The following is a 16,701-nucleotide window of genomic DNA, read 5'->3' as shown; positions in this document are numbered from 1 at the left end:
GCTTTAATCTTTAACATTTAATCTTTCATCGTTGACCCAAAAGCGTTTTTTTTTATAACTGGTTAGAGGAAAAAATAACTATAAGCAATCAGAAATTTTTTCAGATCTCGATCTCAAGTGATACGTATCATCATCATCATTATTTACTTTAGGAAGATGTTCAAGTTCGATCTCAAAACTTGCATAGATTTCTGGAGAATCTTTTGTTGTTACGTATAGTTTTTCGATTAATCATTAATAAATAGTATATATTTTCATTACGCGTGTTTTTATTTTAAATTTGAAACAATATTATCTATTCAAAATTCAAATGCTTAGCGATTTACTGTAAAAACAATTCTGATTATTTGTTTAATTAAATTTTCAACTACCAATTCCACATTGTAGTGCATTTGTGGAGCACCCGGTTTTTGCATGTCAGAATCATTAAAATAATGAGAAATAGTAATAGCTAAATAGGTAAATTTAAATTCACTTCAAATATATAAACTATGTTGAAATTGTGTAATGTTATGTTCCGGCTGCCTTATACGCGGAAATATTCGCTGGACGGGTTGAATAATTCCAAATTCTGCATGAATTTTAAAATTCAATGAGATACTTACACAGCAAGTTCCTCGATTCCGAGTGAATGGAGGACAGTGGGAAGACTGGGCAGAGAATGACAGACTGTGAGTTCTTTCTGTCGCGGATAGTAGAGAGCCAGGACCAGACAAGTTTCCTCTCTAGTTGTCTTCCCGCCAAGAGTGATGGCCTTTCGTGTGGAACTGTCATAAGTGCACTCAGCAACTAACCTATCCCCCGGCATGGCTTTGACAGGTGACGTGAGACGCCTGAATTCCTGGTAGTTGGCATCAGTGTTGCTATCCTGAGCCACAGGGGGTAGTTCGTCATGTCCCCTGATCTGTCTCAGGCGCACCTGTTTCCCAATCTGATGCGTTCTCATCATGACGCCAAAAATATTGATTCCTGACGCTGGAAATGCTGCTTTGGTGCACTCTTCGATGCAGTGACCTTCGGAGATGACTCTCTCCTGACCCGGTGGAATGATGTGACGCCAATTAGGATCGATTCCTTGGAAAAGAAAAGCAAATTCTAGCTTAGATATTTAAATTAACCATAATAAGTCATGTATAAAAATAATACAGATGGAACATAAATAAATAAATTTCCAGAAAACAAAAACCAATTACTTGTTTATTACTATTTAATTATCGTTAGGAAGTTGGAACTACTTCATATCTCTTGTACTTTTTATGACCAATAATATAGTTCAATAATTATCAAACTCAGTTGAAAAATAAAAGGTTAGGAAGTATGCCTGTAACAATCGAGACATTAGAAGTAATAAGGGTTATTAGCATATTTATTGAGAATGTCCAGTAGGATTATTTTTAAAATATGTTTATAATTAGCTTAAAGTCGGACTGTACTTTCCACGTGCCACACACAGTGAACGTTGGACTATGAACTGCAGCTTTCAAACACAAATACATTATTATGAAGTTAAGCTATTTCTTAAGTATCTGTCTTTTAAAATATTACCCTACAAAGGGGTACCTCATTTCCATTCTTATGGACAAAGCTTTAAAGCTCTTGTCTTAAGGCAATTTTTAGAGTTTGCAATCGGTTTTTGCAATCCAATTTTTCGGTTTCTCGTGCTTTGCATTGCGAATTTTAAAAAGGGTTTTTCAATTTAAGTGGTCCTTTGCCATAATTACAAATACCTTCAGAAACTTACAAATTATATTATTAAAAAAAAATAAAAAAAGAGATGTAGAGCTTTAAATAAAATGTAAATATCTCAACTCATGAGATTGTTGATTTACGTATAAGGATCATCAAAGACTTAAGTTCAATAAAGACTTACCAACTGATAGGACACCAGCATCGTACTTCCTAAGAGCCTGAGTGTAGTAAAGTCGGAGACCAGAATTGTCCACCATTGGCGGTGAATTAACATTGACACCCACCCCATCCATGGCATGGTGATAGTGGGTTTCCATCATGTAATAGCGCGCCTGGTAGATGTCAAGTGGATAGCCGACTTCTTGTGGAAATGTGAAACCCTGAGAAAAGTGGAAGAAGACAAAGTACAGTCAGTTGCATGTTCTTTTGTTTACACCATCAGCACCCAAGCAATTCCCAAGCAATTGGCAAGAAATGCCATCCTCATAGAATGTCTCCTGGGGACCACAACTTTGGCAATAAATTGAGCTTGACGAAGAAAGAGTGTGTGATTTTGCAAGCTCTCTAAAATGCCACAAATGCACAATTCAAAATACATTTCCATCTCAAAATTCCCCCTGCCCCAAAGCATTGATGGTGAAGAAAATATTCTCCAAGGAATCCACCCCATCCCTCTCGAGTGGCTTTCAAATTATTCTGTCCAAACACATCTTCACCCACCCCAAGCACTTATCCAGCACGAAAAAAAGGCGAGGCAGTCAATAGTGATGGTGGTTTATAAAAAATTCACATGAGAAAGGGCTAAAAGAAAAATACACTCCATCATTTTGTCTTTTATCCCCAATCCCAATTTAGTGTGTGTATATAAAATGCTCAGGAAAAATTGTAAAGTGTTTTTCTTTTGGCGGAAATTTTTCCTCTCCCAGCCCCTAGTGAAAATTGCGAATATCTACAGGGATTTTGACACAACTTACACATACATTTTCCTGGAATGTTTCTTTGGGGTAAAAAGTTGAATTGAGGACTTTGGGATTGAGACTTTTCCTCAGCTTCACCCTTTTTCCTTTTGCACACACACTGAAGAGGTGAGGAAAGTGGAGTAGATGTACCATAAACATCCCCCAAAGAAGTGCACAGAATTCAAATTGATTTACCTCCTTTCACCAAAGACGGAAAAATATATAGAAATTTTGGTGGGTGGATTTGAAATAGCCGAATCGGTGGTAAGCTTATTAAAGAAGTGAATCTTTCACTGTCCCTTTTGTAACCATAAGTGAATTTTAAGTCCCTTGTTAGGGACTTTGAATCTGAATACAAAAATCTTCGAGGAAATAGGGAACTAAACTTATCAAGATGTATAATGGTAAGAGATAAGTACTCAAGGTGAAGGGTATAGAGGGGTTAAGTTCTCTTCATGCGATACTTATATTAGAGCCTTATAAGGTTATTCTAGGTACGACGCAATTCTTTTGAGATTTCTGTAAAAGGACAATCAAGGTTAGCAGCTTAAAGCCTTAGTTCAGAAAATAAAGCTATACCTTAGTATAGGCGTATCATAGTGCCATCTACTATATTAGAACTTAATGTTTAAAAGGAAAGTCATTATATTAATTGTATTTTAACGGTGTACGAACCATTTGATTGGGGTTTGTATAAATTTGGTAAGGTACGGTATAATTCAATCCTATAAGGTCATATTTACGACGAACCATTGGCTTAATCTTATTCGAATTTGTATTTTAACGTCAAAAATTTATAGTGCTATTAAGGATTTTGCGACTTTATGAGGTCATACCAACCGCAAAACTGTAACCAGATCTTAATTAATCCTAAGGTGTTGATATATTAGTTGAATACGGCACAGTCTAGTAAGGTCATCCTAACCATTATTTTAAGCTACGAGAACGATCATATCGGTCCTAAAGTTTTAACCCGATTTTGATTGAACTTCTGTGTTTTGCAGAATAGATTAAACGCGACATGGCTTTAAGTTTAAGAAGTGAGCTTGACTGGGTTGAACTTATTCAAGTCGACGTTTCATAAACATAAGACTATACCAGTACTTAAACTGCAACCTTAGTTTAAACACGAGTGTCAGGTCTAATGTTTAGGATTTTGAGGTTTTCGGACACTATGGTAGTCTAAAGATCGCTTAAAAGTCCAAATAGATTCAGGATGATTCTTGAGAATATATATCCTGTACCTGTACTATTTAATGGTAGTAAATGATTAGAGAAGGAAAATTTTTGCAAAGGATCTCCGATCCACTGATCTTACGCCCTCAATGTATGATACTTTGGGATAAATTTATTTTGCCGAATTTTAAGGCCTAAATATTCTCAAGGATCAGTCAGTCTATTTGGGCTCTAAGTGTTTGCAAGATAGATGAAATACGGTATAATCCAATAAGTTCTAAGAAGTTTGATTAACCTTACTTAACGCAAAACCATATCAGTCCTAAATATTCAACCATATCTTAATCAGTAGGGGAATTCTGTAGAGGAGACTGGGACAAAAAGTCACAAAACGGATATTTTATTTTTTTACAAGCTACTCGAGCGCTTCAAAAATTTCTAATTATCGCAGTTTTATAGGAAATTTACCGCTCTACAACTTTGTGAATGTAATATTCCTCTATTTTGTAAGGAAATACGTTTATCGAGCCGGTTTCTAAAAGGTAATTTTGTGAAAATTCCCAAAAATGCTGGGGCAAATAGTACTAGACATGGGGTATTATCATATTTTGATTCGCTTTATTACGGGCTTCCGTAAATTTGAAAAAATAACTTAGAGGACATATTTCCAAAAAAAATTTATTCATCTGCAGTTTTGTAAAACAGCGTTTTTTCTGCGAGAAAAGTGAGAAAACGAGAATAGCGCTAAACGAAAACACACAATACAAACCAATAGTTTCCTACTAACTGTATAATGTAAATATAGGGGAAACTGAGGCACCACCAAACACGGGGTACCACCAAACACTGCGATTTTTTAATCGGATATTGGATATCGGAGGATAAGACTGATAGCAATTTATAGGAACTATAGGGATGCTTGTCCACTGAAGGAATGGTCGAGATAGTCCAAGTAGTTTAGATATAAAAATTAGTGTTTGGTGGTACCCCGTGTTTGGTGGTGCCCCAGTTTCCCCTAATCTAAAAATTATTTTGATTATACTGACATTAGGCTGCTTCTCGGCTTAAATCGTAAGTGTGTCCAGCATCTTAAAAATATTTAAGACAGAGTAAGGGCTAATCAAACTGTCAAACTTTCTATATTTTAATCAGCTTTTATCTCTCATCATGGAAAAACTCTAATAATTAAGAGAGTACCAGATCCTAAGCTATAAAACTTTTCTTGAACAACTTGAAGGTACAAGTGTGAAGTTCAAAAAGTTATTGAAGGGAAGCCATGTTGATAAATATTAAGTCTAAAAAGGCATTTACAGTGCCATCTAGGACAACAAGATTAACCTCGATGAAGTATATATCGAATGGAATAGGTAGGGACATGCAGCTACTTGAAATTCTACCAGCCATATAAATGATCTGTCCCTAGCCGTATTTTAATTGTAGTCCTCCCGTAATAGTGACATCTAGAACTTTGAAATACAATCCCAAGGAAGTATTTCCTCAATCAAGGAAACTAAATACCATTTTCCTGAATTTTGCCCATTCAGACAAATACTTTTCCTTAAATTTTCCAACTCTAACGAGCATTTCTTGTGCATATCCCAAGTTTCAAGTGAAAGAGAAAGAGTTCCATCAATTCAGGCCATCTACTCACCCATCTCCCATTTAGTACTCAGCAAAACCCCTAAAGGCACCAAACTAAGTCCCACACGAGATACAAAGTGTCTCTCATTCTTGTTGGATTTAACATTGGGAAAACATCGCACATTGACGCTGAAGTGTGTGATTAGGACAGTAAAGTGTTTTCTCTATTGGCTAGGACATCTCCAGAATGGGTTCATTGTTATCAAACTATAGCAGTGGCTGTACTGTGAATCCTTCCAAGACGATGGTTGAATTTGTTCGTTAGAATTTTCCACTTTCATCATTCAACCCAAGGGAGGGCTTAACTCTGTAATTGGCCCATAATACCAGAGAGTACTTTGGCCTTCAATGTGAATTGTGTGTAAGCAATTTCCCTCATGGGGAATTTATTTAAATTTTCCGGTAAACCATTTAAATTGAAGTGCTACTTCATAAGCTCTCCTCTATATAGCCTCTTCCTTCATCTCTCCATCTTCTTTGGTGCTTATTCTTTTCAATACACTCTGCTCCACCATAAATTCTCTTTCTTTCTGCCTTTCAACCCTATCCATTTTTATACCTTTCTCCACATTTACAAATTAATAATGGGTTTTATCCACAAAAAAAAATGCAATTTTACATTAAAAGTATGATTTTTTAATGGCGCACAAACAAAACTGTAATAAACCATTTGTGGAGTTACGTATAACAGAGAAGTTGTCCTAGATTGCATATTGCATGCTGAATGCAAATTTCAATTAATTTTTTGTCCATTCCCAATTGAAATCAATGACATTGTGACGTGTCCAAGCAAATAAGTGGTTGAGGTAATTCAAAGGGAGACTAAGTACCATAATTCAGGAGCAGAAGAATATAAAAGTTGAGAAAAATAAAAGAAAAAAGTCTCTTTCTCCATCATGCTTGAGACTCATTAAGTATATATTAATTGAAATTAAATTCAGACATTTCAGCAAATTTGCATTTTATTCAATTTAAAGTACCTTGACCTCAGGAGACGAACCCTTACACCTTGCCATTCTGAATTAACCGCTAATTTAATTGCTTCTTCATGAGAGATAACAGCGATATTCTTTTTGACTTATCAGACAAAATTGTTAATTTCATTTAATAAAATAGCACTTGATAGCCCCATGCAACTATTTTGTAATAAAGTCTGCATTGAATTATTAACACTCATAATGATTTAATGCATTAAACAAACCATTAAATTTTTCCAAATGGCTTTTGATATATTCAGTCAGATGGGAAATGGGGATGATCTAATAGATTTTTAACGATATTTGAGAGGTATTATGTGATTTTTATTATTTTACAATTTGCCCAACAATGATTTTTTAAAAGCTTTCAAATTTTATCCTTTAAATAAATTAATTCGTGTAATTTTTAAGTTATAAATTATGCTGAAAACTAAAATAGATTAGGGTTTTATAAAGTAAAGCTACAAATGTTATAGATGAACTAGGTCTTTCTTTAAGCAAGATCTATAACTTCTGGCATTTTCTGTATAGATGGCGCGTCGAAAAGATGTAAATTTCATAGAAGACGTTTGAATTTGAATTAGATAGTTTGAATTCTGAAATAAAGTGTATCCAAAAGCTAGGTGATACAAGTTTTTGGAGGTGAACGGAATGTAGCATACTCTTAAGAGGCTCTTTGCTAAACATTGTCATTAGAATATTCTATCAAAAATCAATTAAATTGATATTTAAGAAAATAAACAAAAACAACTGCGGTCATATGTATATACATGTATATATGTATATAACTTTAACATATTAACATACACGTAAATTTGCAAATGACTGTCTTTGCAATGATATTTCAATTTAGCAAAACGATGCAAACATGTCAAATTCAGCCTAGGAGCTGTTATTTGGGAAATACCAAATAGAAAATTAATTTACGTCAAATATATTTGCCTTTAAATGAATTCTATCACATAATATAATATTTAGGTTATTCAAACACTCAAATATATCTCGCAATATTGATTTTAGTCACACGATGTCTGTTCTATTTTCCAGCACTTTCACAGTCTGAACTCTAAATCTAAATCATTCCACAGTTGGGGTACAATGGAACAAAGCTCCCGTACTTGAAGGAAATTCGTGGTATCCTAGAGGGTGTCATCAATCTTCCATTCTAGGGATTTATATTGCAGCAGAGTGCGCCCAAACTTGTGGAGTATCTGTGCCAAAAGTGGAATGCCAGGGACTGCCTTTTGTTACAAAGCTCCCAAGATTTTAATTTCGTCGAGAGTGGGTGGATAGTCTAGAGGGGGTGCTTGGGATAAAATAAAAGAGCTTGAATGGTACTCACTTCTGATCCTCTAGCCCAAGTAGCGACCACAACGTTGCACTGTCTGGGGTTGTCCGGCTGAAAACAAGGGCGTCCTTGTTCACGTGACAGCATCTCCAACTCGTTGGAGGATCCTTGACATTCGTACAGGATTATGTGATGCATGTACGGTCGACTTGCTGATGATTCAAACACTGGTTCGTACTGCAATATAGGAAAATCGAGAGTCAGTAACATAATTTAATTACAAACTTAATTCTTCACCCAATTTGTCATGATTAGAGAGTGACACAGGATATAATACGGGCTAGTCTCCATAGCATTCTCTCAAACCCTTTAATCCCATGTACTGATGCACTTTGTACAAAAAAAATCTTATATAGAGGGAGAAATGTTATATGGAAATTGACTGGATTTGCAAAAGAAAAGCTTAGGTCGAAAAAGGGATAAGGGAAGAAGCTGCACTATTGAAAATGTAAAGAATTTGTTCATATTTATATATCTGATATCGTTGTAAGGTTTTACTGTAGTAATTTTTTTTAAATGTAATTAATACCATTTTTTAGGGCATTGCAAATAAAGTTGAACGAAAAGTATAAATATGTACTATAATTCATTAAAATAAGGATAAAAATTGAAGTCAAAACACGGTAAAGACCTTCAAGAAATCTCCTCTATTTCCTCTTAGTAGATCCTAGAAGAGAATTCTTGCAGGTCTTTACCGTGTTTTGACTTCAATATTCATTGATAGACCATAAGATACATTTAAAGGATAAAAAGTCTAGCAAATAAAAACGGATAAGTTAAAAACTTAAGTCCTCTATAGTCTATATATTGTAAAATATTTTGTCAGTAAAATATCTTAGATTCCAGATGGTCAATAAAAATTTTAAATTTGAGTAAACAAATAACAAAAAATTGCTTTTGCATCACTTTATATCGTTTTCAGGATGACCAAAAAAATCATAACTTTAGTTTGCTCTTTATAGAGAATATTTCACAATTTTTATATTTATTGACCAAAATATTTCTCTTGATTTAATTTTTTTGCAGAAAAACAAAAATTCAGCAAACAATTAATAATAATTAAAATGTATCCAGGAACATATTAAATTTTGGTTAATAAAAAACCTAAAGCTTTATTAAAATGTATTTAAGTAATATAATTAACACCCAAATATTATAATTAACATAAATTAACACATTTTCATCTTTTTAAAATTTACTTTAAATTTTGTTTATTTTAATTTCATAAATTGAGTTCTGTTCAAAATTGATTTTTGATTGATTTGCACAGTGCCTAAATTCTTGTTGACCTTTCCTAATATATTTCTAAACTTCATAAATCCTTTAGGGTGGAGTCTACACTTATGGATGTTATACACTTATGGACAGCGTGCAAAAATATTAAGTTCTTACCTAAAACAGATTTCGAAAAGTCATAAAAATATTAGTTTATGATGTGATTAACAAATTTTGTGATTTTCGAAATCAGTTTTAAGTAATATCTTAAGGCTTTTGCAAGCTGTCCATAAGTGTATAACATCCATAAGTGTAGACTCCACCCCACTGATTATTAGCTTACCTTAAATCGTTGTGTGAAAATTTTTAGTGATTGTAAAATGTACTGCTAATTTTCAGTTTTTTTGAGTTCATTTTTCCATGTTACGTAAAAATGTTCTTTTATTAAGTAAGGGAGAGGACAATGGGGCAGTTTCCCACAGATGAAGCCTTTTTAAAGCTCATTTGCTAAATTATATGAATTTATGAACCACTTTCAAACTAAGTTCAGTTAGATTCTCTTTAGAATTGACTCTCCAACGCAACACAATTTTTGACAAATATTTATTGTCCTAAAAATGTGTATGTTCAAAAGTGATGCTTGCGTGGTACTACCCCATTATCCGGAGTAGTGCTTTTTTGCGTAAAATTAAATGTGGAAAAACAGTTAATTCTACACAAAATACAGGCTTTTATGTAAAATTACACCTACACAGTAAAAAAAAAGATTACAAGGGTAATAGTTGATTTGCTTTTTTACCACGATTTTTCTTTTAAAGTTACTTCAGCAAATCGCGTAATCTGAAAATGTGTTCTTTTAATTTTATATAACGATAACACTGAGTGAGAGAAATCCGAAAAAATTAAAATGACATTCCGGAAATGCTATTTTTACCCTGCAATATTGATCCGAAATCGGTGTAAATATTACCCTTTTTAGGTGTATTAGCGGTTAAAGTAAAAAGTGTTAAAGTTCTGAGAAAGAAAAGTTAATCGCACTCCCGTTTTTTTTCTCATTGAAACTATGTAATCAAGTACGAATTATTACATTTTTTTACGTGTTTCGTGTAAAATTACACAGTTTTCAGACAAAATGTATACAAATTACACAAATGTCTATCAGCACACACGATTACATGTTTATGTGAAATTTACAATTAAAATCATGGTAAAATAGCTAATTTTTTAATCTTTGTAAACTCCTTTTAAAGTTTTGACCATTACACAATAGTGAGATCAGTAAACAAAATTCACACAAAAAAATATATTTGTGTAACATTAAAACAATATTCATAAAAAGAACTTTGTATAATATGCAGACACTTCTTTGTACTATCAAGTACCCAACCAGAATTGTACTACAATGAAAATCTGAATCAAAATATTTATATAAATAGAGTGAAATTATTCTTTCGTGCTTTCAATTAATTTAACTTTGATAAACCAAAGTGAATCTACCCCAACGACATTCCCTAAAATCAATTATAAAGTGTTTGCTCTAATGCCATGTTCTGTCATATGGTGACGATAATGATATCACAAAGTGCATTTCTGGAGAAAATCCTACAATCGCGTGATTCCCAAATGGCATTTTCCGAACTTTTATGCAATTGTTGGTGGTGTGAAGTTCAAACTTCCCAGTGAGTTCATGACAGTTTCCATCGATTTTCCATTGCGGTGCTCGCCCTCCTTACTTGTGCATTAATTATGCGTTATTTGTCTCTTTGGTGTGCATTGTTAGCTTTGGCGTATTAAAATGAGGGAATATGTGATGGAACCTGGGGGGTGGTGGGTGGTAACTAGAAAGTGTATTTTAATTGACAAAGTCCCCGGAAACCACGCCAGTGAATTGCATCAACCACATTGGCCATTTGTTTGAGACGCCGCCATATAGAATAATATTTATTCATTGCTCCGTATATTTACACGGCGATTTGTCATTATGCTCACAATTTGCATCCCTTTGTGGGCCCTTGTTTTTCCACAACCGCCAGGAGGGTGGAGTTGGGATTTGCTATCGTGAAATGATTGTTGTTCAGGTCAACAAATTCACGATATATATTTTTTATTTACTTCGATGTTGTACGATATTTACGTTTATTTTGCATTCACTGATCTCCCAGTCATGTTTTGTCATCTTCAAAACAGATACACCCTCGAGTGTTTACTGATGAAAATTACTGAGGGTTGGGGTTAGGATACAATTTCACTCAATATATACCTTTGAGTAAATTATCTTAAGCTTGAGGTAAAATTAATTAGGAAAATTAAAAACATAAGCCATACGGTTTTGGGGTAAATGTCAAATAACTTAAATTTAGTTGTGTACAAGTATGATGAGATGTTTAGAAATAAATCATGCAAATAGCAATTTACTTGTGACAGCAAATATTTGCATGAAAACATCAAAAACCATTTTCATGCTAGAAAATCCATGTAAGGTGAAATGTTGGCGATTTAGTGAAATCCCTTCAGGTTATTTGATGTATAGAACTTCCGAAGAAAAACAAATTGCATAAATGTATGAGTTCTTCTGGTTCAAATGTCACCATTCAAAGGTTATCAAATACGAAAGTGATTTTGCCCAAAAATATTTTTCAGTAAATAGCAAAGAAATACAAAGCCCCTATAGGTGGCCGTCTTAAAGAAAATTGAAAGATTTTGCATAGTATCTATCAATATTAAACCATGGATTTTATATTGAGATTTTTTTGGTTGCTGTATTGGCTGGTATTTTGGTGAAAAATAATCAGAACAAAGGATTTAAATCAGAAGTGTAAGGCAGAAAGGTAAAATTGTGAAGTATGAAAGATGAAAGTAGGGAAACATTCTTCACAAAGAATCCATGAACCGTTTAAGTTTAGTTACTAAGAGAAATCCGAAAAAGTTAAAATAACATTTCGTAAATGTTAATTATATCCTGCAGTGTTGATCCGAAATCGGTGTAAATATTATGCCTTTTAGGTGTATTAGAGGTTAAAGTTACCCTTTTTCATGTTATTTTTACCCTTAAAAAGGTGTAAAGTTTACATTAAAAAATGTTGATATATTTTTATACGTAAAAATTGTTAAGTTATGAGGAAAAAAAGTTAATCGCACCCCCTTTTTTCTCAGTGTAGGTTTAATCTAAAAAAAAAATGTTATCTTTTAAACTTTTCGCTGTTCAAAATTGAATTTATAACTGACATCTTCCTGACCAATTTGATATTTTTACTGACCAAAGTGTCGATTTACTACTCAAAATCTTTCAAGCCCTTGTTTCATCGACTGATAATCTAAATAAAAAACGTTTAACTAACACATTTAGTGATACAAACCGTATTTGATCGACCAAAAAAAAAGACCAGTGATAAGCCTAGATAAGCTTATGGTAGCTGAGATTTTTTTACAGGCGACCTCGAAATGCGTGCAACTCGGGGTGTTTGCAACTCGGAATTCGTGAAAATTCGATTGACAATTGAATTTTGGGGGTAAAGAATCGCGTTGAACAAACGGTTCTCGGCCACCGGAATTGATAAAATTAGCTATAACGGTGCTATCACACTAGGATTTTTCATAATTTAATTTTAAATTGAATTTAGCAAATTGAGCATTAAAATTTCAGGACACATATTTGCGAGAAATTTGCTAAATTAAAAAAAAAAAACCGCACATATTTCCAGTTGTTTTATTTTGTCATTTGTGATTTTGTTACATTTTATAGTGAGTCCAGTCACGGGAAGAAATTTTCCTACTTTATGTAGGATACATGTTCAATAAAAATGTGTTTCAAGGTAAAGGGAAGAGATTGTGGGCCAGAAAATAAATCCAAGAGAGATCTGCTCACGGATTCATTGAAAAAATGTGTGATGATATCGCATCTGGTGATTTTTTTTTGGACACAACAATTTTCTTCGTATGGCTACTGAAGAATTTGAGGAACTACTTCACATAGTTGGACCTCATTTTCAGAAAGAAACAACGAAAATGAGGGTGCCTATATCGCCTAAAATTGGAATTGTTGAGCAATTTTAACATTTTAATTTGCTGAGTTGAAATTAATTTGAGCAACCACATTTATGCTATTTTAGCATATTTAAACATGTTTTAGTGGGCCAAGTATTAGTTTATATCAATAAATAAGCGAAAATCTATTAATTCAAATGACTTTTAATGCAAAATAATGCATAGGAACAATTCATCTGAAAATTAAATTGAATTTACTAATTGGAAAAATCCTACTGTGATAGCACGGTAAGGCTTGTAGTACTCCACGAGAGCTTTCCAAAATACTAAATTTTTCAAGTTCTGACAATTCCGTTCTCTCGCTAGAAGTGGTTATAGGACGGACGGGACGGGACGTACGTCCACGAAAATCAATTTTTGGCGCATGTGATATTCGTGATCTATGAGTGTCAAAACGTGTACATCTAAAATTTGGGCCCGATCTGACGAGGTCGGATTTCACCTAGGACCACAAAAGCTGAGATCGTGAAGAATCTCAGCTAATATTACAAATTGCAGGAAAAGAGAGACTAAACGATATTTTTTCACAAGCTTCCCAGAAGCTCAGAATAATCTCCATTCAGCACATTTTTATTAAAAATTTACAGCTCTGCAGTTTTGCTGAAAAATAGTTTTCCCTATCTCGAAGGGAAATTTGATATTTTGCTGAATTTTTAGACGCTTTACTATGAGTTGGGGGATGTGGGGTATATTTGAATTAGAACATTTTTTATAAAAACCTTTTGATCCTATTTTTAAATGGAACAGAATCTTATCACGATACAATTTATCTTTACAAATTAATTGTGAATGTAAGCTACATGATAAGGCTCAGTTCCATTTAATCACTGAGAGAAATCCGAAAAAGTTAAAATAACATTCCGGAAATGTTAATTTTACCCTGCAGTATTGATCCGAAATCGGTGTAAATATTATGCTTTTCAGGTGTATTAGGGGTTAAAGTTACCCTTTCTCGTATTAATTTTACCCTTAAAAAGGTGTAAAATTAACATTAAAAAATGTTGATATATTTTTACACCTAAAAAGTGTTAAAGTTATGAGGAAAGAATGTTAATCGCACCCCCGTTTTTCTATCAGTGATAACAGGAGAATAATGGTGCTACTGCAATGGAAAATTAACATGTTTTTATTAAAATTTTACTGTTCTCATGTGTTTCTACATTATCGACATTTTTGTGCTGGTTCCTGACTCGACTGTTTCTTCAGTCCTTGCCGTGTTCTAAATTCGCCAAATAATTGTAACAGCAACCAATACAAAGAAAAGTCGATCATGTAGAAGAACTTCAGAATAGTAAAGTTCTAAAAAAACATGCTTATTTTTATTGGATAAACATCATAATTTAAGTGAAACAAACTAGTTGCATTGTATCAATGACTCCACATATCAAACTAAAATCAATTCAATCAATTTCTGTCGAGATAAATGATTAAGATTATAAAAAATTAAATTAACTGAAAAATGCATTATGAACATTAAAATTTCATTCTCATAAAATACCTATTTTTATTCCATCGCGCTTTCTGATAGATAGAAAGTTTTAAATAGTTTAAATACTTGCAAGCTTTAGCTGCAAAGATACCAAATTATTCTATACAATTCAATATTTAATTGCATATGCCTAATGGTTTATTACTTTATCATTTATATTCTTGGCGAAATTGCAACCAAAGGGATACATTTAAAGGTTAAAACATGAAAATTTCCAAGTTAAATTTAAAGATTCCTATCACACTTCATTTGAAAAGTTAACCTCATGCCTGAATGTCCCATTTGCATTTTACAGAAAATTTTTGGGGTAGATTTATTGGTACTTTTCTGGTGCTGTTTGAATTTAATAAAATCTAGGGCAATTTGGGCAAATACTGTAGCAATCATCCAATTCTCGGCCTTGACTGTAAATTTCCAACAATGAGACACAATTTCGAGGCAGCGAAAGAAAGAAAATGCTAATGGAAGGAAAATCATTTAATATTGTTCGTACAAAGGACGAAAGATGAAAATGTAAGATGGTGAAAGTGGTGTTCTAAAGTCGTGATTAATTTTTTTCCTTTTCTCTTATTTTCTTCGTGCTTATTCAACTTTTTTTTTCACTCTTGTATAATATTCCGGGTGAAAAACTGAGAGAGCGATAGGGTATGAGGAAAGTAATTATGTATGTTGTACGTTGCAAGAATTTTGATTAAATTTCAACCATGGAAAAATTGTACTAGTGAAAAAGATGGGAAAAAGTTATGGAAAAATCATCACTTTAATGTTTTTAAATTTTTTTGATAGCTCTATTTGGACAAAAAAAAAATTGGGGTTGGGTTACAAAAACTAGGCCATTCATATATTGAATTTTGTGCTCTACGTTTGCCTTTGCCTCGATGCCTTGTTTCTCGAGATTCTTAAGATGAGAAGTTCAGTTCCAAGACGCTTTATTTGAATAATCCGGAAATCAAAATTTTTTTCTACATCACATTCGTCTCACATACAAATGGATAGTCAATAGAGTCTCAATTCATAGAGAACAAATAAAATTTCCGTTCCTACATCTCCCATTCCTGCTATAACTCCCCAGGACACATATTTAATACTACTCCTTCGTTTCATGGTTTCATGAGGAATTCCGGGAGAAAATTTCCTTTTCCTCCGTTTTTTTTTTTTTGGTCGGATGTGCATGAAAGAATGAAACCACTCCATCGCATCTTCATCATTTTCATGCTAAAGCTTATACCAACATTCACGTTTATCTTAAAGCGCAGCGTCTCAAAATTCCCCATATGAGATAGGGTTAATCAACTGAACTTTATGATGACTATTTTCTTCTCATGTACAAAAATATTGCACTAATAAAAATAAACTTAGAAGGTATAGAGGAAAGGATTGAGCTAATTTAGCTGATGGTTTCTTGTTCTGTGAAATATAGTGCAATGACGACCAGTAAATGTCAGAAAATTTAAAGAACTTTACAGGACCCAGGGCAATTGCATAATAGAGCGATTACGGCGTTATCACACTTGCACATTGAAATTTTAATGTGATTCACATTAATTGTCGCTTGTGAGTGTCCAAATATGTTATTTGTGTCTTTGAGTCACTTAATATTTGGGGTTTTTCTATTTATTGATAAAGAAGTGGACTTGGCCTGCAAAAATATGTTTAAATTTACCTAAAGCATAAATATTTTTCATATTAAAAAATTAAAGAGAAAATCGCATTAATATTTCGCATTAATGCTATAAATCAATTTATATCAAATTTTGCGGGCCAAGTCTACCTTTTTATCAAAAAATAGATCAAATTTTGAATATAAAATGATTCAAACACACAAATTACACATTTGGCTTCCCACCAGCGACAATTAATGTGAATCATATTAAAATTTTAATGTGAAAGTGTGATAACACAGTTACTGTACCAAATAAAAACATTTTGTACTGGATATATTAGTGTCATAGATGGACAATGAGATCATAGTGACACAGACATAATTTTTCTGTCATTCAAGGGACGATTATAAGGTTTTGATACCAGATACACTAAAATTTCAATTCTAAATGTATAATTCCTTCAGTAATATAATGAAATATTCCATAATTCCACATTATTACATTTCTGTTTTTTTTTATTCTTGTATTAACTTCGCAATCATTAATCGTCGCAGTTTAC

The 16,701-nt window shown here is 33.0% G+C and overlaps 1 protein-coding gene across 5 annotated transcripts in view; it reads right to left on the bottom strand.

Annotated features, from left to right (window-relative positions):
* LOC129802325 (MOXD1 homolog 2) overlaps positions 1-16,701 on the bottom strand; it is a 391,421-nt gene that overhangs the window by 20,438 nt on the left and 354,282 nt on the right. For all 5 annotated transcript variants that reach the window (XM_055848051.1, XM_055848052.1, XM_055848054.1 and 2 more), the window contains 3 exons: positions 7,785-7,967; positions 1,871-2,069; positions 606-1,074 (listed from right to left, as the gene is read on the bottom strand). In XM_055848051.1, the coding sequence (XP_055704026.1) occupies positions 606-1,074; positions 1,871-2,069; positions 7,785-7,967 (851 nt within the window). The remainder of the gene's footprint in view (positions 1-605; positions 1,075-1,870; positions 2,070-7,784; positions 7,968-16,701) is intronic.

This window comes from Phlebotomus papatasi, chromosome 2, assembly GCF_024763615.1.
Source record: "Phlebotomus papatasi isolate M1 chromosome 2, Ppap_2.1, whole genome shotgun sequence".
In the NCBI taxonomy this organism is placed as follows: Eukaryota; Metazoa; Arthropoda; class Insecta; order Diptera; family Psychodidae; genus Phlebotomus; species Phlebotomus papatasi.
Note: the sequence above shows the minus strand (reverse complement) of the source record. Positions and strands in the feature narration are given on the sequence as shown.